General features: G+C 47.0%; 7 protein-coding genes across 7 annotated transcripts; 4 read left to right on the top strand and 3 right to left on the bottom strand.

Moving 5' to 3' along the window:
• Window positions 1-125: 125 nt before the first annotated feature.
• On the bottom strand, window positions 126-1,737 carry SPPG_06942 (uncharacterized protein). The gene is made up of 3 exons (XM_016755132.1): window positions 1,273-1,737; window positions 910-1,210; window positions 126-849 (listed from the first exon to the last, which is right to left on the bottom strand). Exons 1-3 carry the CDS (start codon window positions 1,616-1,618, stop codon window positions 288-290), a joined length of 1,209 nt encoding a protein of 402 aa, XP_016605994.1. The 5' UTR covers window positions 1,619-1,737; the 3' UTR covers window positions 126-287.
• Window positions 1,738-1,925: 188 nt separating this feature from the next.
• On the top strand, window positions 1,926-4,205 carry SPPG_06941 (uncharacterized protein; the record flags this gene model as incomplete). The annotated part of the gene is made up of 10 exons (XM_016755131.1): window positions 1,926-1,988; window positions 2,050-2,167; window positions 2,233-2,378; window positions 2,432-2,493; window positions 2,548-2,626; window positions 2,702-3,162; window positions 3,227-3,346; window positions 3,434-3,547; window positions 3,609-3,838; window positions 3,905-4,205. Exons 1-10 carry the CDS (start codon window positions 1,967-1,969, stop codon window positions 4,203-4,205), a joined length of 1,653 nt encoding a protein of 550 aa, XP_016605993.1. The 5' UTR covers window positions 1,926-1,966.
• A 387-nt stretch (window positions 4,206-4,592) lies between these two features.
• On the top strand, window positions 4,593-7,328 carry SPPG_06940 (uncharacterized protein). Its single transcript, XM_016755130.1, has 10 exons — window positions 4,593-5,184; window positions 5,266-5,336; window positions 5,398-5,431; window positions 5,506-5,810; window positions 5,871-6,046; window positions 6,102-6,204; window positions 6,267-6,352; window positions 6,421-6,521; window positions 6,579-6,658; window positions 6,725-7,328. The coding sequence occupies exons 1-10, from the start codon at window positions 4,740-4,742 to the stop codon at window positions 7,172-7,174; spliced, it is 1,851 nt and encodes a 616-aa protein (XP_016605992.1). The 5' UTR covers window positions 4,593-4,739; the 3' UTR covers window positions 7,175-7,328.
• On the bottom strand, window positions 7,217-8,410 carry SPPG_06939 (uncharacterized protein). The gene has a single exon (XM_016755129.1). It carries the CDS (start codon window positions 8,178-8,180, stop codon window positions 7,329-7,331), a length of 852 nt encoding a protein of 283 aa, XP_016605991.1. The 5' UTR covers window positions 8,181-8,410; the 3' UTR covers window positions 7,217-7,328.
• Window positions 8,330-9,971, top strand: SPPG_06938 (uncharacterized protein). Its single transcript, XM_016755128.1, has 5 exons — window positions 8,330-8,652; window positions 8,721-8,969; window positions 9,037-9,157; window positions 9,229-9,422; window positions 9,483-9,971. Exons 1-5 carry the CDS (start codon window positions 8,536-8,538, stop codon window positions 9,669-9,671), a joined length of 870 nt encoding a protein of 289 aa, XP_016605990.1. The 5' UTR covers window positions 8,330-8,535; the 3' UTR covers window positions 9,672-9,971.
• SPPG_06937 (uncharacterized protein) lies at window positions 9,797-11,508 on the bottom strand. The gene is made up of 4 exons (XM_016755127.1): window positions 11,336-11,508; window positions 10,659-11,270; window positions 10,072-10,594; window positions 9,797-10,009 (listed from the first exon to the last, which is right to left on the bottom strand). Exons 1-4 carry the CDS (start codon window positions 11,484-11,486, stop codon window positions 9,955-9,957), a joined length of 1,341 nt encoding a protein of 446 aa, XP_016605989.1. The 5' UTR covers window positions 11,487-11,508; the 3' UTR covers window positions 9,797-9,954.
• A 9,043-nt stretch (window positions 11,509-20,551) lies between these two features.
• Window positions 20,552-22,441, top strand: SPPG_09423 (uncharacterized protein; the record flags this gene model as incomplete). Its single annotated transcript, XM_016757587.1, has 1 exon — window positions 20,552-22,441. The coding sequence occupies one exon, from the start codon at window positions 20,552-20,554 to the stop codon at window positions 22,439-22,441; it is 1,890 nt and encodes a 629-aa protein (XP_016605988.1).
• Window positions 22,442-25,453: the final 3,012 nt, after the last annotated feature.

The following is a 25,453-nucleotide window of genomic DNA, read 5'->3' as shown; positions in this document are numbered from 1 at the left end:
GGTCGGGTCAACTTTTGGCAAGTATAGAGGAGACATGCTACACCAGTAAGATCGGCCCAATGCTTGCTTCAATCATACGGAGACGAACAAAAACAGCCGGAATATAACTGTGAGGGAATGTAGGACTCAAATGCGTATCTTTTGTCAGTTACTCCCCGTACCCTTTTTCCTTATACTACCTATGATAATTTCCAGCAGTTTGCCACCCTATGAATTGATCCACCGTCGCCTTAGGTACATACAAATCGCAGATTTAACTATCCTTAGGAATGTCAAATATTAAATGTCTACCACCATCTCCCAAAAGCCATGAGGATCGTAAAAGCCCCCCAGACTCCCATACCAAGTACGACGCCCAATGTTTTAAGTAGTGTGTCGATACCGATCATCAACGAATCCTTTTCCACGTACCGGTGCGCAGAGCGCATGGCTCGTTCCATAATGGAGGAAATATTCCGACTTGCTTCATGAATGACAGCATCGTAGGACCGGACTTTGACTGGTCTCGATACCCCGTTATAGGCATCGACGGCCGCGATTGTCTGTCCCGATGCACCCCAGTCAACACTTACAAAGTTGACCTGGACATTCTTGTTTGTACAGGTTGATATATGGGCAGCTATAGAATCGAGTGAATTTGTTGTGAGGCGGTCATAGTAGTCGGGTTTGTAAACATCATCCATGCCATTTGATCCTTCCGCTATGAGGATGTTGAGCTGATGGTTGAGAAGGGTTAATGATCGGCGGTCGCTGCGGGGGTTAGGATAGGGTTCGCAATTGAAGAATTGTGGTTCGGGAAAATAATTTCTATAATTATTTTGGGTAACGTACATTGATTGTCGGAGTAGCCTGGTAGAGGGAGACCATTCATCAGTTCCAGTTTGCTTACCGATATCGATACCGACTTACCATGGCTGTTGTGTGATGTCACAGTGCCTATCCATGAAAACGACTAGTCGAGTGTTCGCCACAATCATGTCTTGCATGGTATACCATCGAATTGGACCCTCATCAGGCGGAACATAGACATATGGTGTCAAATGGGCCGCATCGAATTGCGATGCCATGGTATTTACGTCTAGGTTGGCAACATTTTCCAGGAATAATGTGACGATTTCGTTTCGATTTGAATCCAAAAATCGTCGAATAGTGGTAAGGAAGTTGACAAAGGGTCCGGCATCGTAGAAGATAAAAGAGTTTTCGCATTTACCTACGAAAGAATACTGTCTCAATCCTTTTGAGCTTCTCTTGCTGGTGCCAGGAACCACCTACCATGACATAAATGCACCTCACCAGTCTTATTTCGCCAAACTGCCACCTTGAAACCCCGATACCCATCTTCTAGCTGATAATCCAAGATGTACCCAGGATCTTGATTAACACCACTCTTCATTATGGTCGCCGTCGCATCCACCAACGGCGCAACTGCAAATGCGTTGTGGGTTACCGCAAAGCAGACCTCGTCATATCGTTTATGACAAAGCTCAGCAAATCCGTTGCATGTTGAGGGCTGGTAATATGGCCTAGGGGCAGGGATGGACACGGGATTGACTGGACGGAGGTGGAATATAATGAGAAGCGGAAGGAGGAGGACGCAGATATGTCCAAGCGGTGGCATTAGAATGGAGAAGGACAAAGTATCATCACGAAAGAGAAATTGAGGAGTGAGTCCTCCTTAGCGTACAATCCAAGGGAACCTCATGCTTATGACTGTGAATTCTACCGCACTACTCCCGCGGCTTCCAATAACTGTATTGATGAGGCGAGAATGCGGGTATAGATGACCGGTTTTTCAAAGTCCAATCATTGGTTTTGAACAATTGACCCTAAAATGTGATCCTCATTGTGGAAGTTCTAAATTTCAATGCAACGTGAAAGTAGCACATGTTGCCCTGGCCCTCTCTCCATTTCAACCATTCCTCAATTCCTTGTCTTCATGTCGCCGGTGTACACTCATCGACCATAGATGTCACACATAAAGGAACGGGGCATGTAACTGATGCAGTTGCAACCCACAATCAGGTCACTTATTCATGCCCTATTCTTTAGTCCTCCCGGCCGAGGCTCCCGCCATCGTGGCAGGTATCTGTGCAGCAGGTCGGGAAATACCCGTAGATCCCACGATAGTGCATAGGAATGAGGTCAAGAGATTGATGAGATCCAAATGGTAGATGCGCAGTTTCCGACAATTATATTCCAAACTGTCATTTCTATGTGGATTCCTTCACGTAGGTTACCTCCCTTGGCCGAAGCCGCCAAATTGCCGCGTCCGTCGCTTTTAGCGCGGTTGGCGCCCACCGTAGAAGTAACGAAAGGCGGAGAGGACGATGAGCAAGAGAAGCGCAAGGCTGCCGTCCAAAGGAAACCCAATGTCATGAGTAAGGTCTGTTCGCTATCACCTTGTAGTGCGGATTTAACGGTGAAAGCATAGAGAAAAATACATTTCCTTTCTCGGAAATTCGAGAGTCCACCACGACCAAGATCCATCTGAAGGTAATTTGCATAGGAGTTTGAATATTTTAGCCCAAGGTTAACCCATTTGCCCAGAATAATCCAAGTTCCCGCTACGTGCTCGCGTTTCGAGACAAGGCACATCGCGCCGATGAGCGGGCCAAAGCGTATGAAGGTACTTTTAAGTGACACGGAGCTCCAGTTTACTTGACTTTCACGGTTGATTATCCCCTTTCCAATTCCTCCTCAGAAGCCGCATGCCGTCTCGCACTGGCGAATACAAACGGTATCAATTGGAGCGTCATCAAAAATATCAGCCGAAATCCAGCCTCCTCCCAACCCATTAAAGGCCTGCGGACCTCATATGCCCCCGAAAGTCGGCCAGCAAGAACCGCACAAAGCGGAGCAATGAATCTGACGACCCCGCGACATGTGTTGCCACCACTTAGTCAAGCTCTTTCCGCAACTTCCTTATTTGTATCAGAAGGAGAGGAAAACGAAGATAAGGGCCGTTCGCCTTCCGCTAATCTGCAGTTGGTCCAAGATTCCGCTGGAAGTCTTCCATCCCTTTTGGCTAGAAGTGCCTCCTTCCAGGATGCTCAAAATTGGATGCAGGCCAATGCGCTCTGGAGACAGAAGCATTTGCCTGAACTAGGCAACGCGTTGAATGAGGATGAATATTGCTTTGGAAAGCCAGAAGGGATCGATGAGGTGCGTAAAGACATTAATTGGTTGATGTATGAAAAATGACAACCTCATGGTTTTTATTTTCCAGGATGTGGGCGATCAGTTCAATATAGCATTCAAGGAACTGACCAAACTAGGCAGTACAGTCCGGAAAAACCAACTAGACATTGAAGCGGACAAGAACTTATTTGAAGAAGATACAACTGCGGTAAATAATACCTTCATGAGCATGTCATGGCGGCTGTAGTCGTTCAATGACTCGATCATACAACTAACTAAACACATATATTTCCAGACACTACCGATTGACAGCGTCACATCGGTCACGACGCAGCGCCCGTCTATCACATCCTCTCATAATAGCACGCCGGATCCTACGGTAGCTGAAGTCTGGAAACGGAAACTCCAAGTACGACTCTCATTGAATCTGCATGAGTACAAAGATTTGCTGATTAAAATATTTTACCCAGAATCCCGCTCAAAACCATCATTCGGCTTTCGCAGCCTATCTGGACACGACACGCAAAGAACTTTCGACAACTCTCAAGTCCCGCAGCCATGACCGGTTGCGAGTATGCAAAGATGACGAGAGTGCCTTAGGGGTATTAAAACTCGCTGTGATGGACGCGCGAAACTGCACTTTGGTCGGACCGACGAGGCACTCTCATACGCCATGGGATCATGTAGTACCATACATGTGGCAAGTAGGACGATCATTCGCCCGCGGGCACTCTATCTCCTAACTGACCCGCTTCTCGAAATACAGGTACAAGGACGCCTACCCACTTGTCAAAGCCCATCTTCGTGAGCGACAGGTTGCCAAACCTTCAACACCGCAAGATCCAAAGAAATGGATGTCCCAAACCACAAATTCCGACAATGTTGTGAGACATCAGCGCATCTCGAACCTTACTTCCGCTAGAACACGCACAAATCTTCTGTTTGATTACATTACTTCGGCTCGGTCAACTGTCTTCACACCGAGTATGATGCGGAAATGTGGCAGTAAAGGAGTTCTAGAGGATAGGGATCGCAAACGGGATAGTACAAATGTGTTGGTGAATTGATGGTAGAGTAGGAGGCATTAGGTAGCATGTAGCTAGAATCAAGTAAGATGGTCTGTAAGTAGGGAGAATGTACAAGACACGGTGTATCTCACACCATAGTTTCAATTGCAAGTTTTCGAAAATATCTTTGAATTTGAATAGTTGCGACTGTAACTTTATTCAATGGCATCTCGTTTTTCTTCACTTGACTGCTGGATAGTTTCATATGAAAAAGGCTGGTGTTCATCAAACTGGCAAGGTCCGAAAAGTTATTAGAAGGTTATTGGAGTTTTCATCTTGAAATGCACCTGGTAGAGCCTCCGATGATTAACCGACCGTCTGAACGCGGGGGGATGACATCATGCTGGAAGCTAAAAACCTTGATTTGAGGCAAATAGTTTTGGCATTCATTTACGGATTGCCTGCGGAAAAATCAGTGTGTCCAGCACAAGCCCTCAAGTTCTCAGCGTAAAACACTTTCTGACGTCCCGATAAGAAAGGGCATCTCCCTCCCATTACTTACCACCCACTCAATTTCAACAACGGTCTGCGATCATGGCGGACAGGACTGCAGAGGAAGGTCGCCGCCTTTTGGGTTCTTCTGGCCGTGGAGATCGCACCGATCACACCGGCCAGGCCAGAAGTTGCATGGAATTTGCCTCAAAGCTTGCCCAAACTCGGATTGCTGAACCCATGGAGCGCAATCGTATCATCAACAGTTATGAGATCGCCGACGAAGACAGTATCAAGCACTTGCGGAAACTCAGTCGTCGTGCATGTGTCTATGGATGTCTGGCTGCCTTTCGATTGTTGCAGCAACGAGCAAACAAAAGTATACATAGAGGAGAATTGTTGAGATGCCGTGCGCTTTTTTGTCAAGTTTTGGCAATTCGACTCGTGCGTGCCATTATTCGGGACAGTAATGGCAGAGACGAGCTATTTGTGGAGGTGCTTACACCGCTGTTTAATTCGCTTCAAAATCCGGTTTCGATGGAGAGTGGTTGGTATCCGCTGGCGCTATCCTCCTCTTTCGTACCTGTCATTGTTGTATCCGCATAATGATCTCGGTTGATCTAAACAGCATTGCAAGTGGCTGTGGAAACTGACGCCGCCGAGTTCATCAACGAGATTTCTGTTCAACAATGCGTGGAGGTAACTGACCACTTGCTCTTCATTCTCAAACAAACATTCGACTGATCCTCCACCCTTCCAGTATCTTTGGAGAGGAGTCATAATACCGCAACCTCGTATGTTATGTACTGTGTCTTCAATTCAGCTTGCACCATTCCATGCTAGACATGAATTCTTGACTTTCTCTCAGAGGGTGTTCAAGATGATGACCGTGCTAATAACGATGGATACGTCCAAGTATATACTTGGCCGTCGCAAGTCAAAATGGGATGGGCAGCCTTGCCCGAAGGCCGCCTTCGCGTGCCAATGTACCAATACGCGGCAGAAACGCTCTTCAACTTCTTTTTGTTGGCCGTATACTCTTTTGTCGTCAATTATCGAACACCCGAACCCAATGGCATGGAGATCTTGATGTACCTACTGGTGGTGTCGTTTGCGATCTCGGAAGTTAAACAGTTTTGGAATCAAGGATCTGCCTTTTATTTCTTGACTCTTGTGAGTACCTCTGTATTTTGCGTGTTAGAGCTTCAGTTGCCTGACGCGATATATTTGAAGTTCAATTGCAATGACATGATCAGCATTGTCCTCTTCACTCTCGCGTTCACATTTCGCATGATTGGTTACTATCAAGGTAATAAAGAGACACTCTCGGGTCCAAACGACACATCATATGATTTGCTGGCGTGCAATGCAGTCTTCTTGTGGACACGAGGGATAAATGTTTTGGCTGGGTACGTTTCCATTTTGCGAAAGGCTTGGGATACGCGGTTCTTACCCTTCCTTAAGATTCCGCTATTTTGGCGAAATGGTAGTTATTATTCGCGCCATGCTCCGAGATGCGGCATTATTCTTTGTCATGTTCTTTTTCGTCCTTGTTGGATTCGTACAGGTATGCGCATAGACTTCTCTTTTAGCGTCCTGGGAGAGAATAATCAACACATGTTGTTCAAGGCGTTTGCAGGCCTTGCACGAGCTCAGCCGTCCGAAAGCCCTGGTTTCCTCAAGGGACTGTATATGCTCGCTAAAGCATTCTTGCAGTAAGCTCGCGCTCTTAAATTGTCTGTTTTCTGTTCCATTCTTTATATCTCTTGGTGCCTTATCGTAGAGCACCGGATTTCGGTGACGCCGAACAGATGCACGACGTTTTAGGGGCCCCTCTCCTAGTCTTCTTTCAGATCCTAGCTACCGTGATCATGTTGAACATGCGTGAGTACCTATACCGCAAACAGCAACTTCAAAGGGAGACTAACGTCTATTCTACAGTCATTGCATTCTTTAACCAGAGTTATAGCAACGTCGTGGAGGCAGCGACTCAGCAACACGTAGTGCAATTTACGCTGAAGGTGCGTTCATCGTTCCATAAGCGCAAGGCATATGAGCTCCTATATTGATGACAACGTCCATCCAAGGTGCTTGGTTTCTATCTGCTCCCGACGCAATATCCCTTTGCCCCTCCCACCAATCTTGTTGAAGTGACCCTGCTCCCTCTACCGCGTCTTATTTTACCACGACGTGCATACCTGAAGTACCACCAATGGATTTGGATCGTCGTCGCCTTCCCAATCAATGCCGTCATCGCCGCTGCAGAACACTTTTTTCCAGATCAAACGGCAGCAAACTGGAATTTAGAAGAAGATCAAGAAAAGGAGGAAGAGGAGACTGAAGAGGAAGATCAGCAGTTGTACCACCGGTCTCAAGTGGCAAAGATGAGCAACCAGGAGGGCAGGGTGGAAAAGACATTGATCCCCGGCAGCGACAATCTACCAGCGAATGAAGGGTTGGAAGAAACTCTGAAGTATTTGGTTACAGAAGTGAAGGCATTAAGAGAAAAGATTGATGAGCTCAAATCCACTGATTGAGCGCGGGTACGTGCGATGTCAGGGCATTTAAAAGGCCGTACGTGGAGGACGATAGCGTGTATCATCTTATTAGTAAGATAGTAATCTGAGAATATATACAGGGACCTATATACAGATATGTACACGAATATTAAGCGTTCATCTCTATCGGCAACTAGTCCTCTTCGTATATCATTTTGATGGTCATTCCTCCATCCAATACAAAGTTCTGTCCGGTAATAAATCCTTCCGAATCCTCCACGAGAAACCTTACCATCTTTGCCACATCCTCAGAGGTTCCAACTCTTCCTACAGGGTGCTGCTTGTGATCCTTCTCACTCAACTCTGGGGGTGCTGGGATATCCTTTAAATTGCCGTGTGCTCGCAAGACGCCCGTCACTTCTTCCGTCTGCAGATCTCTCGTGTCAATCCACCCCGGAGACACAGCGTTGACTCTTACACCATCCTTGCCCAAGCTCACTGCCAATGACCTCGTTAAACCCAATAAGCCAGCCTTACTTGCTGCGTATCCCTCGTTATTCGGCTCGCTCATCAATGCTCGCGTCGAAGCAATATTGACAATGCAACCACGAGATGCGCGGAGATGCTTGGCTGTGTAGTGGCAAAGGAGATACGCACCCACCAAGTTTACATTTAAAAACCGTGTAAAATGCTCAGCCGGGACGGCATCAAAGGGAATGTTCGGGTCCTGGCCAATCCACGGGGACGAGATGCCAGCATTATTTATTAGCGCATCGATTCCCTTAAATTTCTCTATGCTCTTTCCGACAAGGTCCGACACGGATGCCTCGTTGGCTACGTCGCAATACTGGAAAAGAGCGTGAGATTCGAGAGTTTCTGGTGGAATTGAGGCCTGCTGAGTCAAGATGGCACGCAACGTCTGGAGGGATTGGGAGTCAGAATCGGCGAGAGTCACATAATAGCCCCCAGAGAGAAAATGTGAGGCCATGTGTCGTCCTATTCCATTTGCAGCGCCCGTTATCAGGATACGTTTCATTGAGGACATTGTTGCAGAACGTTCGTCGATGCGAGGCCCCGTTGCTGGTTTTTGGGAGGGCAGTCTCCCAGTCTTACGTCACGTGTAGGGCTGCGAAGCGGACAGCTTTCGGACAGGCTTCTGTTCTGGAGTGTGCTGCTCGGCAGGCCATTACAATTAGGAGGGGAACTTTGCTGACGGTATGTAATGCCTTTGTCGTCTTTTTATGCGAGGATATACTCTTTCCGGTGATGTTCAAAAAGTCCCACACTCCAAAGACACCGTGACCCAAGCCTACTGGGATGATCTTGTACGCGATACTAACCACGATCTCCCAATCTCTTGATATCCCCCACTCCCACCAAATAGGGGATAGCTCTGCTAAATGGTGAAATCCAAAGGGAAAACCGTCTTGGAACGAAACCCTCCCTCGGAGGAAGAGAGCGATGAGGAACCAGAGACGTATGAAGTGGAGAAAATCGTTGGTTATCGGTGTCATAGAGTACGTCCCCAGGGTCCATCCGGTCTGTCTGACTCTTGCCGAGGAAACTGAGTTTTCAACCTTTTAAGGGAGTGGAGCAATATCGGATCAAATGGGAAGGATATCCCGAGGAAGACAACACCTGGGAACCCGTGGAAAACATCCATGCGACCGATCTAATCCAAGAGTACTGGAAGTCGCAAGCTAATCAAGGACCCTCTAAGACGGGTACCGTTGCACGATCGCAAATTGCGGCTGCAAAAGCTGCAGCTCAAGGTGGGAAAGATGGGTCAAACAGTGCCGATGACAATGAACCAGAGCGCCCTGTTCCAAAGCAGGTATGGTCTTCTATGAAAGGGATTTATGGCGGCCCGAAGGTATACTAAAATTGACCTGCTATCTTAGACAAAACGGAAGCCTCTTCGGACGACCGTGGAATCCGACGATCCAAAAGGAAAGAGGCCCAAATACGAACCGAACGGAGAGTCGGCATCCACCCCCGCGAAAGACGAAGATGAGGACGACGGTAAGTGCCGTGTGCCCTACTTGGCCGCGACAGCGAATGCAGACCTCAACGAATATAATGTATTATATTAGTGCGCGTATATGACCAAGAGGTCGAACTTGACCCAGAAATTGCGAACGCGGAGTCATGGGAAGACCTAGTCGCTGAGGTCGAAACTATCGAGCAAGGACACACAGAGTCCGAATTGGTTGTGTTTATCTTATGGAAAGACGGGAGAAGAAGTATGCATTCGTCCGTGGTTGCGAACAAAAAGTGTCCCCAAGCGGTAAGTATGCCGGAGTAACCTCTACCGGAAGGCGATGCTAAACCTGATTTCGGTTACCAGATGATATCCTTTTACGAGTCACATATCCGATTCAGAAGGCCAGAGGACGGCGACGAAGGACAAACCGCTGCTGCCGCCTCATCGGAAGAGAAGTCTGAGAACGATGAGCCACTCTTCCAAGACTTCAATGATGGCGACGACGTAGTCGAAGAGACACCAGAAGATATTGACGAGATCAGATTGGAATAATGCCAAAGAATTTTTGGAAATGCCAGATAACATAGTTTTAGGTTGGAAGCGACGCAGTCTAGTTTGTAATTTAGCAAACTGCCGGGGGTTTTGATAACTCAAGCGGTTTCACTTGGCACTTTACATGTCCTCAGTGAGTGATGTCATCGCGTAAGATATTGAGGTCAATTTACACAGGTTGTATTGAATGTAAAGGTTTCCTATCTCAGCACCAGTACCAAAAACTGATAAATTGTCTATATACATCATCCATTTGTTCATCAACAAAGTCAAAGAACGACGATCATTCGCTCTTGGGTGGGTTATTCCATGAGAGATAGCTTTCGTCACCCAATTTCCTACCGCGCCGCATCCGTTAGCTGGACAATCGATAGCGATAAAAGGAGCCGGGCATGCTCACCTGACTCTGACAACAAATACCAAGAACGCAGATAGGGCTGCCAACCCACCTACAACAAGGTATGCGATTCCAGCGAATCCACCTCTAGAGCCCAAAGGACCCAGAGTAGATACAACGAACGACTTGGTCCCATCAAACCTCTTGACCTCAAATGAATCAACAATATCAACTTGCCACACCCCACGATTTAACGCCATTTCGTCGTTCCGCCCCCAGAGTTTCCGGAACGTTGGGAACCCGGCCTTACGCATCCAGACTTGAAATCTTTCCCAAGTTTTTATGTCAGGGTAATTACTTGAGTTGTAACCATTTTTGTAGGCGGGAAATGCGCTTCGCCAGGCAGGAGGTGGGATAACATTTGTGGGAACATCAGAGGCAAGGGATGGGGTTGTAAACCATGAACTGGGGTTGTACAGCCATCTATCTTCTTCCCACGCAATGTTGCGCTCAGAGAAGATGTATGTCCCAACGGGACACGATGGGGCATCTGGAGTACTAATACAGGTAAGTGCGGAAATATCGTCTAACGAAGAATACTATGGTGAGATACATAAACTGCTTCACAAAGTCAGCGACTACAAACATACCAGAAAACATTGAATTGGCGACCAATCCGCATGGATAATACTGTGCACCCCATGTCGCATTCTTAATCACTTCAGCTCTATCCGCTACAGCTGTCCGGCAATCTGGGTTCATGTCAGCCATATTCCCTGAACCACTCCACGAGTTCTCCTGCCGGGCCCTGTCACAATTCGCATAGCGCAACCAGGAGCAGTCACCCGGAATGTCTTTGGCATCCATGTAGACCTTGCCATTAAGTTGATCCGCGGAGACGGATTTAGTGTACAGTCGGTGATTTTGATAAAAGTTCGTGAGACGCACGTAAAGGAAAACCGGAGGTGGTAACGACCACGTAAGGTTCAGTTGGAGGCTGCATTTTTTCGTCGTCGGGTCGTATTGCCATGCACTAACGTGTTGATATTTGGACCCTTGTGGCGGAGGAGCAAATGTGGGCGCAGCCAACTCTGAGCAGTCTGTATAGTCGAAAATAACTTCACCGACTTGTGATTCTGTATGATATATCCAGGCACCAATTGGAATGAAGATGAGCGCTGTCACAATCAAAGGAATTGCGACAAGTGTTGGAGTGAGAATGGGAAACCAGGCAGGAAGACGTTGTTGCTTCCATGGTTTGTCTAGAGGAGTACCTTTCATAGTCAGTTACAAACGACGTGAAGCGTTTGGATAACTTAGTGACCACCTTTCTTATTCTTTTTCTTTGGCTGGGTGCTTGGGGTTGATGACGGGTTTGACTGCGACACCGATCGGGATACAAGTTCATAGTCTTGAGATTCTGGAGGGGTTGCAAGGTGGGATGCTGCAGTATTCCTATGCCGAGATTGCGATGCCATGGTGGCCAATGTATGGTAGTTGCTTTGAACTGTTCGGCTGTGTCAAAAGGATGTCGGCATTAACGTTTGTCCACGTGCCCTGAATGACCGTCTGCTTACGTAAAGAACTCCGCAGGCCCCGTTCGTTATCAGTGAGGCAAGCATCGAACTCTTTAAAAACTGGAATTCGGAAAACAGGAAAACTTATCTACAAGAACATTGAACAGTTTGGCGCATGTATATTACCGTGCTCATCCCAACCATCTCGTTTATTGATGAAAGCTATAAGACAGTATGATGACATTTAGTTGAAGTGATTGCAACCACAATCAACAAGTTCGAATTGCTGCCACATTTACTGTGGATACCATCGATATGACAAGTATTCACCAGCATGTTAACATGATGGTTTTTCCCGATATTTAGCGGTTACAGTCACCCGGCCATGCGGTGGTCTAATCGGTTAATGGTCGGATATTCACTCAGGAGCAATTTTTGTATCTAATGACGGACCATAATTTGGGCGGCGACACTTTTCAGATATAAGTTGAAGACTGGGAGAAGTACTCCTTCGTAATCTTCTGTCTCTCTGTGCCAAGCGTCCAGAATAATCCTTCTCCTCCATAAAAGATAGAAAGCACCGTAATACTATCATTATCATCATGACTGCGGACCAAAATGTTTCCACAGTACACTACTGAAAATTTCCTGCAATCGCCGACTGCATGCGTATGCTGCTGGATATTGGAGGCGCCACTTACGATTTGATAGTAGGCTTCTTAAGGTGATCCGCACCGCTCGGCCAGGACTGGCAGCAGGAAAAGGAGATGACACCCATATGACGATCGATATACCCGTCTGGACTGAATGCCATTGGGATGGCACGAAGGTACCATCGTTTGCCATTTTGCTAGGGACTACTACGTTCGTCGTTTTTGGATCGTCAATTAGTCTTCGTTCCTTCGAAACCTTCCAGCAGACATTACCCCATCTCGACGCCTCGGTAAAGGCACAATTCTGTAACGACTTTTGAGACGATGCCTGTGAATGTCAGGGGTAGAGCTGCCGCTCATTTTCTTCAAGGTGTGTCGAGGTTGTGTCGAAACGGGTGGAGGCAATTTAAATATCACAATGGAGTAGGGCTGAGGAATTTGCGCGGATTTTAGGTCTGGACTATAACATTCTATCATGAGTACCGCAATGGACAATCATTTAGCTAGGCCATCCATCCTAACTATTGAGGGTCCAATGGTTACTTCTTGCTGTTTGGCGGACCTCCACAGTACTTCTAACCTTTCGGAAGTTTAGAACATCTACGGTATAAAATTGAACGTTTAACCAGACTTAGTCAACTTACATTCAAATATCGTAGCTGGTGTTCATTTTTGGTCATTAAGACCAGCTTAACTCTGTACCTTTTGTCTCTGGCTACTCTGCAGCTAGCTCCTGAATATTTCGGTTTGCGTTAACCACTGCGGAATTATGGACGTCGTGAAAGGCGCGGAAAACCAAAGGATTAACATGTAAAGGATTACCGACTGATTTTGAACAGTATCACCGCAGTAGTGATTTGATATTTGGTATTAAGGTGTTGAACAAGACTGATACCTGAGTGTTGGCATGGCAAGTTTTCACCGCCAACTGAAAGTGGTAGAGCTATGCTGTTAGCAGCTCGGCCATTTGTCGATGGTACAAATCTACGCTTTAAACCTGTCCGTCTCAGCCCCCTCACTTCTGATGGGTTGAACGAAAGCAACTTCGAAAATATTCGTGGAATCTTCCTGGCCGTTTTCCTTAAGAGCCGTCCGAACTGTAAGAGTCAGGTCCTCGCGTCCCTCTTCCGTACCGAGAAAGATTGCAAGCGTAAGTATGCGGTCTTGGCTGCCGCTGCGGATCCATCAGCGGATGGAAGAGTCTGAAGAGTCTTGGGAAATTGACTACGAAGGCAATGCGAAGAAAAGGAGAAAGAGCTTGTTGATTCTTGATGTTTTTGAATCGGGAAACATACGGGAAAGAGTAAGATGGGCATGAATTACTTTCGGTGGGTAGTAATGTTCTAAATCTTCTCGTCTTGGATGTGTACTCTTTTTCATAAGTTCGTTGAATTACCAGCAGTTGAGTATCGCGCAAAGAAATGGCCCTTTGTAGAGACTTTTGGGTAAGAACCATCATGCTATCATCGGGTGGAGGTAGTCATAGGCACCAGAGGGTCATATAGTGCCTACTTTACGCCTTGAATGCGAATGATACCGACACCGGACTCTGTGATTCCTCGAGGCAAGCCATTCTGTTCTGTGGCCTGGTAGAGTATGAAAAGAGGATGTGGAAGATCAGGGCGAATGCAAGTTAAGGACAGTTGTGGAGGATGGCTCTCAACCGCAATTGGCAGTTGGAGGGTTTCATATCAAATTGCGAGTTATGCGAGTTGACAAGGGCAGTCAATGCTAAAATTGACCAACATATGCACTCCATCCGGCCGTCTCCTCGAAGTGGAAAATAATACGTCCGTCATGCCGGACGGACAGAAAAAACAACGTTGGTTGTCTCCGACCGCCAGCGCGGGATGGGGTTCATTCTGCACGAAATATTTGCAAGGACTTCCTGACGGCCAACCTCGTTGAACCCCCTTTCTTTCTTCCTGCTGCGCATGTCAGCCGGCATATAGTAAGTAGTTGGCGCTGCTTGGAATCCTCCCCCCCCCCCCCCCCCCACCTTGATCGTTGTTCTGTTGTCCCAGCGATTCAACCTGGATCTCTTGTTTATCCGAAAGCTTCTGCAAAGGGGACCCCAGCCACAGGAGATCCTACCAAACACCAAACCTTATTTTGTCTATGCCTTGCAAGATCAGATCCCTTTTCCATTTTGTAGTGGTTTAGGAATTGCTTCAGGGAATCCTCGTACTTGGGAGGAGGGACTTCATTGCGCTCTGGGCCAGTCATGATTCAATTTGCAAGTTCGTTGATCCTCCGATGAACGATGTCGAACTTTACGAGTCATGAAGTGCCGTTGAAGGAAAGGTGTGGGGAATCCAAGTACTATTGCTCGTTGGCTTTCAACGAGGTTGGGGAACACCATGAAGCGAAAAAGGTGAAGCGGGCCAACGAAAGTCAAATACCGGTTTGCCGCATGTCCCTTTTCCCATTCCAGCTGCACTCTAGAATATTTGGATTTATTTGCCAATAAGGCCTGTATCCTCCTGTCCTCCTGTCAGTGGCTGTATGGCATGCTAGTCAGCGTGTAGCTCCGTCGATAGCGCTTGGCTTGCTCTTGTCGTCTGCTTGGAAACCCTTCCACAGCCGCATACAGAGGTTCTGAGCATAGCTGAGCGCTCCCTTCCAAGTGCTTCTCTACCCTGCCCTACCCAGACGTGATTTCTGATTGAAGCTATTACCCTTCTAATTCGACAAGGGAGTAAAAACGTCGTCTTGTCGAGGGATACTCCCACTACCAGGTCTCGATCATTGGCGAGCTTGAAAAAAAAAGGTGCGCGTGCAGCCTCATCATTTTGGAAAGTCTGGTACTGAAATCCTGACGAACCTGACGTTGCTTACCGCGCCAGGACTCATTAGGAGACAACCGAGGGAACGCTAAAGGATCAGTTTACCCTTCCTAGAGACAAAAGCTTGAAGTCTTTCGGCTCTTGTCGATCCCAGGAATCCCATTATGCGTGCATGCTGGAAACTGTTCTTTCTCCAACTTCAAATTAACGTTTGGCGCTGCTGTTAGAGGGAATGTGATCCTCGCGGAGAATCAATCATATCAAGGTTGCGGTGGCGGCACTTTTGGCACCAGTGTTGATCTTGCTCGATCCTTTTGCCATTTTGTTGTGAAGATGTGCCTTCATATTTCTATCTAACTCTCCAGAAGAAAGGAAAACTGGATCGTTGGTTGAGTTCCATATCGTCCGAGATGGCACCCGTGGCCGCGTTCTGGAGTGACTCGAACCTGCTAGCGCACATTTGGCCTGGCGACATCCTCCCTGTCTAATCTTCAGATCATACTGCAAAGTGATCAATCTGTCCGCATCTAGCCCGATGCGCCAATCGAGCCCTTCTTCGATGTAGCTGCCTCCATTCAAATTGTCGATCGTATGTTTGTCCATGTTTTTCATCTACCGCAGATTGCGAAGGGAATGAAATACCGGACCCTCCGGTTCCACGACGAGGGTAACTGGATTCGGGAATTAACGGTGGTGTACGAGACTGTGACCGAATTTGCAGACGCTTCCATCTGTAGTATGTTGCATCGAGCATATCACTAGCAATGACATCGTGAAACGCTGTTGCAATGTGGTGGTGAGATATTGGGTTAAGTGCGGACTTTCACGAATGGCGCACCTGAAAAGCAGGTGGAGCTGGAGCGGAAGAAAGATATAGGGACAAATAGACGAACCGTTTGAGAAGTCGATGGGTAATCTGATCTTAAATCGGTGATTGGCCTTTGAAGCCAAACTATTTTAAACACTTTGAGAATGTCCTGTGGTCAAACATAGGCGGCGCCCACACTTAATCCACATTTCCAATTGACATGTGCGATCTTAAAAACCCAAGCTGGAATCCACAACGGAGATTGAGTGCCCCCCGAAAGCAACTTCACTCAGCTTGGACCTGGACAAATTGCAGGCGAAACAATCCGCCAAATTCCTTCACGATATTGAGCCACTGAAGATCTGCTTGTGTTATGATATTACCATATAGGAATTTCGCAATAAGGAAAATGTGGAGGTGTTCTAAAGCCACCAATGGAACTTTTTCATGCAATCCTGCCGAGCTAGATGTCATTAATTAAGATGAAATCCGCACCTCAACTTACGATCGACACAAGCAGTCCCTCTCAAGGGTTTGACGAGCGGATGAGTTTCGAGATTTTTAGCCCACTCATTGACATCTTTCACGACACCCGAGACCCGTGAAAGAATGGCGGGCGTGACAAAAGTGTTTATCGATGACCTTCCTAGGAGCTGTTTGCTATGCATTAATCTAACGCTTTGTCCGAGGAGGGCAAAGAAGGGATTGCTGAAGTTGAGATTTTCGTGCTTGAGGTGTTCTCACCCATCTCTGTAGTGGAGTGCTATGTTTTCTGAGGTCGTTAAAACCCTAAAGGGTGGACCCCACCAAAATTGTTGCATCAGCAACAAAATTAACAGCAGGCAAAGATGTAGTTAAACACACAACTCAGGATGTGTACCGTCCCAGATCTGATATCTACTTCCCTTGGCAGATCGGTATTTCACGAGTCCGTTGGTGATCCGAGTGTAGCGGTATAGGCATTCCCTGGAGCCTTTCCATTCATGTCGCTTGCGAAGGTAAACCTGGGAACGTAATCAGATGTGATTAGTTCCGTCTTTAGCGAAGAACGGTTAGCGATGTGGACAGTAATATCTGGTATAACTGGTTGGCAAGGTTGCTAGCTGTTACAGGTAGCGTATGCTGACGATTCGTGATGCCAACAAAGCTCCTTGGGGGCGCTCTGTTTGAGCTAACCAGATGCAAAACGGAACTCACGGCGTACCAAGTGTTCAGTGTGCATTGGAGAGTGATTTCCCATCAATTCATTCTTATGGTAAGATAGAAGAACGAGGCCCGTTTCTTTCACTATGAATCTCACAACGTCATTAACTTATTCATCTTGCGGCAATGATGGATAGGTACAAATTTAAACACTCATTCTGGGCCGAAAGGATCACCCCGTCAACATCTCCCACACCAAAACCTTCTGCGTCCCCGGAACCCTTTCATCGAATTACAACATCTTACCATCTTAAAGGAAGAAATTATGCGTCCTTTTGAGATTGCCGCAACCCATGAAGACCCTCCAAGCAACATCTTTCTCTGGAAACCTTTAGTAGGCGAAGCGAACCGTAATGCCAGGCAAACACACTGAGCTTGCCTTACACGTCACCTTGCAGACTAGACATGAGGGCAAAGGTGTGTCGAAATCATATCAATGCAAGTAGAACAATAGTGGCTGGCCGTCACCTAACTGGTCTACCGACCCACCAGCGACCAGTTCCAGAGGGAAAAAATGACTCACGCCCCAACAAGGCTTCGAAAGGGTCGGCGGTTCATTCACTCGGTTTCAAGGCCACTATGCAGCTTGACCTCTCTGTCGACATTCTAGAAACACTAGATTTGATGTGGACGTTGAAGGCTCTGTGGAGATGCTTGAGCATTCCGACGACTGTATCTTCCACGTGTGGATATTTACCGGAGGTGGGGAAAGGGTTAGAGTTAAAGGCACTTTGGTTGAGGGACGAATAGATTGATGAGATGGGTGCTTGTTACAATGAGAAGGGAAATGAAAGTGTAGTCTTCGCATCTAGAATTGGAAAACAGCCCAGGGATACTTTCGGTAGAACGACATGCATGTTTCCAGCCCTAAGCTAGTGTGGTAATAGATGCTCTGCTGTATCTTAATATAAACGGATACATTGCAAGTCTCCCAACCTGGATGACATAGAAAAGAGGAAAGGTCCACCGCGCTGACATGGTAATTGCCCACTTCGACGACAGAACAATGTGCTATGTGGTCTCACCTTGCGTCAGTTGAGATAAACTTGGTAGAACGCAGCAAGTGAACGGATGAAAGATGGATGCCGCATCTTTGCAGGAACAGCTCAGAATGTCCCTTTAACGTAGGCTGCACACTGAAGGTTTCCCACACAAGCAGCATCTAATGGTCTGATGTAATAATATCTACACCTATAAACCACTGACTTCTTCCCCAGCCTTGCATCATTCCGTATCAGTAGTGGAAATGAATATATGGCGCACTTATTTAAACCACTCTTCCAACGACAAGGGCATCTCGCCTGTCATGGTCAGAACGTCCTCACCATAACGTTGGAGCGGCCTTCACTAATGATTTGCCGGTTTTCCAGCACACTACAATTGAGTCTTGGTAAAAGAAAACGATATGATTCCAGGATGCATGTGGAATCCCTATTCCCTCGCTTTACTCAAACGCCGATTTGATAGTCACTGAAAATTCCGCAACGAATTGAAATCGGCGTAACCTTATTTGAGTGAGACCGGATTGTAGGTGATATGTTAAATGTACAGTTGCAAGCTTCAGCGAAGCCCGTTGCGGTGAGGAATTCATCATCGGTAATATGATGGCATTTTGTTGGCGTTTGGGGCTAGGGGGTAAGCAGGGCAGCCCACAGTGAAGAAATGAGCGGGAGTTTGCCGGCGTTCTGGTACAAGGTGATGGAGAAGGATCAACCTGACGAAGTGCAAGAAAACAGTCTACACTGCTTCCAGTATTGTTTTGTTTCTTACTTCGAGCGCCAATGAAGCAACATGCGCACCCGGGGTAACTGGCAACTGCAAAACGGTAGAGTCGCGGACCATTCGCCCTTCATGAAAGACGGTCTTATATGTGGGAAAGATGCAAGTGCCTCGAATATGCGGTCTTCGTCCGTCTTCTTCAGGTCTAACACAAGAACACTGCATCAACGCCGGTCATGTCATTTATCATCTGACCTTTGTTCCTGTCAATTTCGTTTATTTCTGTGCTCAATCTTGGATACCTCGAGGTCCTTGAAGTCCGTCATGCCGGCGACAAACAGTGCCAATACGACTGCGAAGCGGCTCGGTCGGGAGATTGCGGATGACCATAGAACCTGTCGCGAGAAGGGTCGGTTTCTTATTATTGCTTTCTTCCTTCTTACATGCGTACAACTGCAGAAAATGTAACGGCATACCGATAAGGCTCAGCGATGTTAACCGGATTCGGACATGGTGGGCGGAAAAGGGATACTCGAATTGATAAAAAAAAGGTATCAGATCCCTTTGCATATCCCAAGACAGGCATCGAAATCACAATTGACTCTTGTATCAATATTGTCAAGGGAAAACAAAACTACAATGCAGTTATTTTCGAAAGTACCCTGTTGACCTCGAGTGACGAACGGCGGTTGTTCGCATACGCAGGATCGCAAAAGACTTGCCCTCAGTTGATTTTGGTCAAAATAGCCTAAATGCCCGTAACTAAGAGAGCTAGACATATTGGCGGCTTTGGCTAGTCGTGGTGGGCAGCATTCGATCGATTCCTATGAATCCGATCAAAGTTTCGCCCTGCAGATGTATGACATGACTTGGACGTCGTGCTTGTTCTCCCGCTTTCCTCTGTCCATAGATTGTTTCTGGAGCAAGGTGTCCCACTGATGACAGATTGTGAGAGTCCCACATGCACGCAACAAGAACAACGGAAAAGAGCAATCTCTACCAGGTTGCACAGACGAAGAGACTCGACGAAATCGCCAAGGACGTTTCCTTCTTCTGTAATGGGTTTCGCGTATGTATTTCCTTGCGTCTCATATCCTTCGAACAGTTGCTCTTCTTGACTGCGATCTTTTAGGGCAGATTGCGCAAGGGTTCTTTTCTCTGCCCAGTAACGAACTCGGACATCTTCGATCGGCTGGTCCAAAATGATACCCTCTCCTCGGATCCTGCGATTCAAAAGATCTCTCAGACGTCGGAAAGTTCGTAACCACTCTGGCAAACTCTGGTAAAGCATTCATCTTACTGTTTGGTTAAATGATTGGTTGATAGTCACTCTTCTGTTCGACATATCTCTTCGACTTCTTTACCATTCCCGAATGGATCGATGGTGCTCACTCAGGCCACCTCAAGGTTTTGTTCCTGTGCCTCGGTCAGCGTCCGGAATTATTTACCAATGAAGTTAAGGCCGCTTTAAGTTAGTACCCATGTAGTGTTTTAATTAGAAGACCCATGGAACTAGTCGTATTGCAGCGGCAAAGAATAAAGATGGTTTATTGCAGCATAACATCAGTGAGTTCCTAGTAAGTCCGTAAGAAGAAGAAAGGCCAGTAAACTGAAGCACTGCAAGCAAGAGCACTGGCAAGTTCGATCCAAAATACCAAGATATTACAATAGAGAGGGATGGCTGACGCAGATCATAGTGCGGAGCCGATGGGTATTGGCACTAGTACATAGATTCCAACCAATTTAATCATAATTTTACTCGATTTAGACTCATGAACTATGGTTTGATCCAAAAAATCCTATATAAGTTGTCGTGCCCATTTTCCCAGGCTTTCATCTTTTCCCACAGATATCATCATGCCGCCAAAGAAAAAGCAAAAGCTTGAAAAACTCGACAAACCTACTTGCTTACATACCTGCAACAAGACTTCCTTTGCAAAAGCTTTCTTGCCAAACGAGACCTACCGGCAGCGTCTTCTAGATTACATCGCCATCATCCATCAACTCGCTGACCACGCTTCCCACGCTCTCAAATTCTACATCCTATCTGCACCAACCTTTCCCACGGTAAATGAAGATACAATCGAAGCAATTCTCTATCTTCTCAACAAAGGAGAGGCTTGGCATCCAAGAAAGGAAGCAAAGAAGGCATGGCGGGATTGTTTGCTGCCATATGTTCAACGGTACTGCCAAATCGTCGGCTTTGTTCACCCAAATCTACGAGGCGAGCAGCAATCAGTCAATTACCTGACAGCGAGTATGATGACGAACCTGAAAGTCAACGTTCAAGAGCATTTCATGCAGATGCTCCTTCGGTATATCAATCTGCGGCTCGACGTGAAGGGACAGAAGCAGCGACTGCCACTGAAAAGCGATGCGCGGCAAGCTTTCTTTACTCAGCTACACTACTTGAAGTCGGTTTTCCTTTTCGAAACTATGCCAGAATCACTGGATGACTTGAGCATTCTTGAAAACGAGATTTTAGAAGAGATCTGGACACTTAACCTGCCATTTCCTGATCAAGACAAGCCGCTTGCCTACCTCATTGCCATCGACGCGATGTCCTTCTTTCCTGCATACTGCCGACTGTCAAAGTTGTTCGAGCAGCAAGGTTTTCAACAGTTCAGCGCGATACCTCTGCGCCGCTCTCTCATCCAAAGCCATATTCGCATCGACACGGTCATTCTCTACGCCCACATCCTCTGCATCACCCGCCAAGAAGCAGAAGCCGTAGAGAAGGTCGATTTATGGTTGCGCGTCTGTAATCTACGTACCAAAGCTTTTCGGTCTCGCTGTGGTATGCATTTTGAAGGCTCGATCACGACAGACGGAACCTCGGTGTCTGTATACCTAAAGCACCCAGAAGCTGACAAGTACGGAAAGCGCGGAGCGAGAAAGTCAGCAAAGGCTCTAGCAGCTGAGGTGAAGGCGCTGTATGTGGAAAACAACTTATCTGCTTGTCAAGAGAACATTGTCGTTATCGATCCAAACAAGCGCGACATTCTCTACTGCCAAGACAACAAGGGCACCATCTTCCGTTACACCGCCAATCAACGCTGCATGGAGACTGGAAGCCGTCGATTTGCAAAAGAACGGCAGCGGATGAAAGCTGGCGGTATTGACCTCATAGAATCACGTATCCCAAGCCACAAGACGATGAACCTCATAGACTTCATGCGTTACCTTCTCGTTCGCCGCGCTGATTGGGATCGTCGAAAGGAGTTCTACTCCCACCCTGCTCATACTCGATGGAAATGGCACGCATTCATAAACCGTCAGAAGAGCGAATCAGACCTCATATCCAACATGCGCAACAAGTACGGCGAAAACTTCACCATTGTGATGGGTGATTGGAGCGACGCCGGTCGAACTGCGAGATTTCAGACCTCATCAAAGACGAAAGGTTGGCGCACCCTCTTTAAGCGGAACAGGATCAACTGCTTCCTTCTCGACGAGTACAAGACCTCATCTGTCTGCCCTCGCTGTTTGGCCTCATCTGATGACTTCCTTGAAAAGGACTTCAAAACACGACCTCATTCAAGACCTTGGCGCCGTCGCGAAGGCAAGATTGAAAAAGTCCATGGATTGCTGGGTTGTACCAACCCTAACTGTCAGCAAGCCTGGACGATGCGCTACTGGAACCGAGATACGCTGGCAACCTGTAATATGCTGACAATCGTGCAATCAATGTTGGATGGGCACGGTAGACCAGAGGTGTTCAGCAGGGGTGTTCCAGCCGTAGCGTAGATTGGTTAGATTAGCTTATCCGAGCTGGTTGTCGCCGGTTCAATTCCTGGTGCGGGTGCTAGTGCCAATACCCATCGGCTCCGCACTAGATATAAACGTTTAACAGAAGACCACCATAGTTCATGTTTGAATATCACATGGACTCTTAGTTGCAGCACTACCCTATTATTGTATTCTGCATTTAACCTTCGTCATCAGCCCATGTATTTCTACTTTAAAGGAATGTGCTTGAAGAATAGGGATGCCAATAGACCGGCACAGGTAATGGCGGCAATGATGTAGAAAATGCTACGGAAAGCCTAAGCATTTCCACGCTCCTAGAAGAAGAATACCAACAAATGAATTTTTGCTTTTAAAAAAAGATGAAGGGAGTTTACCGGAGAAGTAGGGTAGCGAATCTGCTAACTTGTGACTTTAGTCAGGAGCGAGCATGTTTGGAGAACAATCAAGTCTTGTTCTGGTGGGCTTGTTGCGCCAAGAGGTAATGCATCTGCGCATGCTTTTTTTTTTTGGCGTAGATGTCGTCCGTTAAATCTGCCCCAGTGGTAAAAAGTGGTTTGATACTGTATGTAATTCTGTCTCCCATAACAGCTTTAATTATCTAATGAATCAGACATTATTAGAAAGTAGACCAAATCCAAGTATGTGGAAGGAACCCGAATTTGCGGTATCAGTAGGAGTGCCGTGGCACACCGCCAAGTTGTTCCATCCACTCGTCCTCGTCAAGTGAAATCTTCCATTATATCCATTATATAACAAAGCATCACCTCTCTGTGTAGCATGCTTGCAGCCATATGCGAAAGGAGAAAAAGGCAAAATGAAGAAGACCGGATTTGCTGCAATTGCAATACTGTGAACCGCCACAATACCAAATAGACCTGCCAACGACGTATCTTCGCTTTCACATTGCTCTCAGCTATGGTGAATGAATGTGGAGGTCCCTGTCAGGCAGATAGACATGTCAACATCGAGGACACTACATTCAGCATGAGATACATGTCTGTTCCTTCATAAACAATTAATATCCAGAAGAAAACGTCATATTGGGTTTACTTCCGATCAGGAGCAGAAAAGGTACGGGAAGTCCAATGCGCGTTCCGACAGTGGTAAACCGTCGCCGTATGCGTTATAAACGACTGATCTTCGTACTAATAGGGGTAGTACTAGTAGCTAGTACTGTAGGCAGGGCGGAATGTTCCCGTCACGGACAGAAACGTCGACCAGCTGGTCTTTGATACGGAGCCGCTGAGCAATGAGAAACCTTCGGGTTTTGATGCTCATGTCACGGAGTGCGGAACGCCAGCTTTGCTGGCAGATTATTTTCGCACTCGTATAGAAATTCTGTTCAGATGGCGAGGTCAGTTCCAGGGATCGACCAGCCCTCGCAGACTTGTTGGACATTAGAGACACCACAAAATGATATAAAGTTTAGTGAATCCAAGGCAGAAATTAAACTGCTCAGCAAAAGTCTCCTCACCAGTCCTGGGAATGGTCAGGTTTGCTTACCGACCTGATGTACCAACTACCAAAAAATGCAGGCCGGACTATCCCAAGTTGAGCCCAAATTTGGCTACGACGCAGTCGTCTCAAAAATGCTTCTCGAATGCCAAACCGTCACTGATGAGGCTCGACGGGAGCGAAGTTATCCAATCATGTCAAAGTACACAGCAGCGATGTTTCTTACGTTCGCGTACGTTGTTCGGAAACATACATGGCCATCGAACTTTGCGAAGGCATATTGATGGGTAGGTTGACGGTTGAGGCGAAACCGGTGCTCAACACCAAAAGAGTGCGGGCACATAGAGTTACATATCTGGTCTGTGATATGGCTTATCATAAGCATCTGACAAAGAATGCTGACTCGCTCCACGACCTTTTTCTTAGATGCTCCTACTACACCAGGCGTATGCTAACCGTATCTGCGTGTTGTTAATCTTCCACTACAGGCTGGCTCATCTAGGGCACTTTGACCCATTCCCAAAGAACATCCTCAATTGTGCTTGCTTTGTTCGCTTTCTCCCAAAGATCGCTTACTAGGAGAAACGATCCTTCTCCATGCTCGCCAACTTTGTTCCGCATCTGAATAACGTGACGACGACACTTTTTTATTGTTGTGGAAGGGCAAGCTCCAAACTTCCTTGATAGCGGATATCTCTGGCTCCCAAGCTCCCATAATCAGAAAATGTTTACATCCGACACTTTAGCTCTGGCGGAATAGCAGCTCCGGAAGATTCCAAAGATTTTGGGAAGTCTCAAGGTCGCAGGACTACAATTTCTCAAGAAGGAGCTGGAGGAATCTACTTGGGTGCAGCTATCATCATCTTGTAAATGGTGCTCATAGAGTTGTGCCACTGGTCTACATCCGTCACCGGAAAGAGCCGCGCAATAGAACGTCATTGAAGATGATTCCATCCCTCCTCGCTCGAAATGCGAGCCACCATACGCCTATAACGAAGCAGAAGGAGCCTGCCCCCCTATTGAGCTTTTGAGCAACTTGCGAACGTCACCCGCCGTCATTATTGCAGGCAACAGTCTCAATGCTCTTCGAGCTGACTCGGTTACGTCGATCTGGAAACCCCACCAGTCACACCAGTCACTGCCCGGACAATGACAGATTCGTCGAATCAGTCTCCCAGATCCGTCTCGACGACATACTGTGTGTCAACACTGTGCAACACCGAGAACTTCCCTGGAATCGTCCTGACGATAATGGAGGTCCCGACTGAAGAGTTAATGCAAATATTTCTGGAATATGAATCACTTGCGCCCCAGTCAGGGAATTGTCCGAAACGGATGGAGGGAGTGAATTTACAGGATGATTCGTGTCGACCTTTCATCGGATTATTATATGTCAGTGATGAAGACGGACTGCGCTGGTATCATTTGACCTTCTTTGAATTGCAGAGATGTCGGGTTGTTTTTGGGTGGGACAATGGACAGTGACGATATATGACAACCGTCGTATCTAGATATTCCATATCTAACCTGAAAGGATGTCGACTGGATGGTCGA

Source organism: Spizellomyces punctatus (assembly GCF_000182565.1).
Source record: "Spizellomyces punctatus DAOM BR117 chromosome Unknown supercont1.13, whole genome shotgun sequence".
Taxonomy (NCBI): domain Eukaryota; kingdom Fungi; phylum Chytridiomycota; class Chytridiomycetes; order Spizellomycetales; family Spizellomycetaceae; genus Spizellomyces; species Spizellomyces punctatus.
This window is presented reverse-complemented; position numbering and strand designations above follow the sequence as displayed.

Bases quoted from the DNA above. Each gene is read 5' to 3' on its own strand.
- SPPG_06939 (XM_016755129.1), bottom strand. From the start codon at position 8,180: ATGTCCTCAATGAAACGTATCCTGATAACGGGCGCTGCAAATGGAATA.
- SPPG_06942 (XM_016755132.1), bottom strand. From the start codon at position 1,618: ATGCCACCGCTTGGACATATCTGCGTCCTCCTCCTTCCGCTTCTCATT. The intron at 1,211-1,272 runs GTAGGTGGTTCC...ATTCTTTCGTAG, and splicing joins TGAGGTGCATTTATGTCATG to GTAAATGCGAAAACTCTTTT. The intron at 850-909 runs GTAAGTCGGTAT...TCCCTCTACCAG, and splicing joins GACATCACACAACAGCCATG to GCTACTCCGACAATCAATGT.
- SPPG_06937 (XM_016755127.1), bottom strand. From the start codon at position 11,486: ATGGCATCGCAATCTCGGCATAGGAATACTGCAGCATCCCACCTTGCA. The intron at 10,595-10,658 runs GTATGTTTGTAG...ATTCTTCGTTAG, and splicing joins CGCCAATTCAATGTTTTCTG to ACGATATTTCCGCACTTACC. The intron at 10,010-10,071 runs GTGAGCATGCCC...GCGGCGCGGTAG, and splicing joins GTATTTGTTGTCAGAGTCAG to GAAATTGGGTGACGAAAGCT.
- SPPG_06938 (XM_016755128.1), top strand. From the start codon at position 8,536: ATGGTGAAATCCAAAGGGAAAACCGTCTTGGAACGAAACCCTCCCTCG. The intron at 9,158-9,228 runs GTAAGTGCCGTG...GTATTATATTAG, and splicing joins AGACGAAGATGAGGACGACG to TGCGCGTATATGACCAAGAG. The intron at 9,423-9,482 runs GTAAGTATGCCG...TTCGGTTACCAG, and splicing joins ACAAAAAGTGTCCCCAAGCG to ATGATATCCTTTTACGAGTC.
- SPPG_06940 (XM_016755130.1), top strand. From the start codon at position 4,740: ATGGCGGACAGGACTGCAGAGGAAGGTCGCCGCCTTTTGGGTTCTTCT. The intron at 5,432-5,505 runs GTATGTTATGTA...ACTTTCTCTCAG, and splicing joins AGTCATAATACCGCAACCTC to AGGGTGTTCAAGATGATGAC. The intron at 6,353-6,420 runs GTAAGCTCGCGC...GCCTTATCGTAG, and splicing joins CTCGCTAAAGCATTCTTGCA to AGCACCGGATTTCGGTGACG.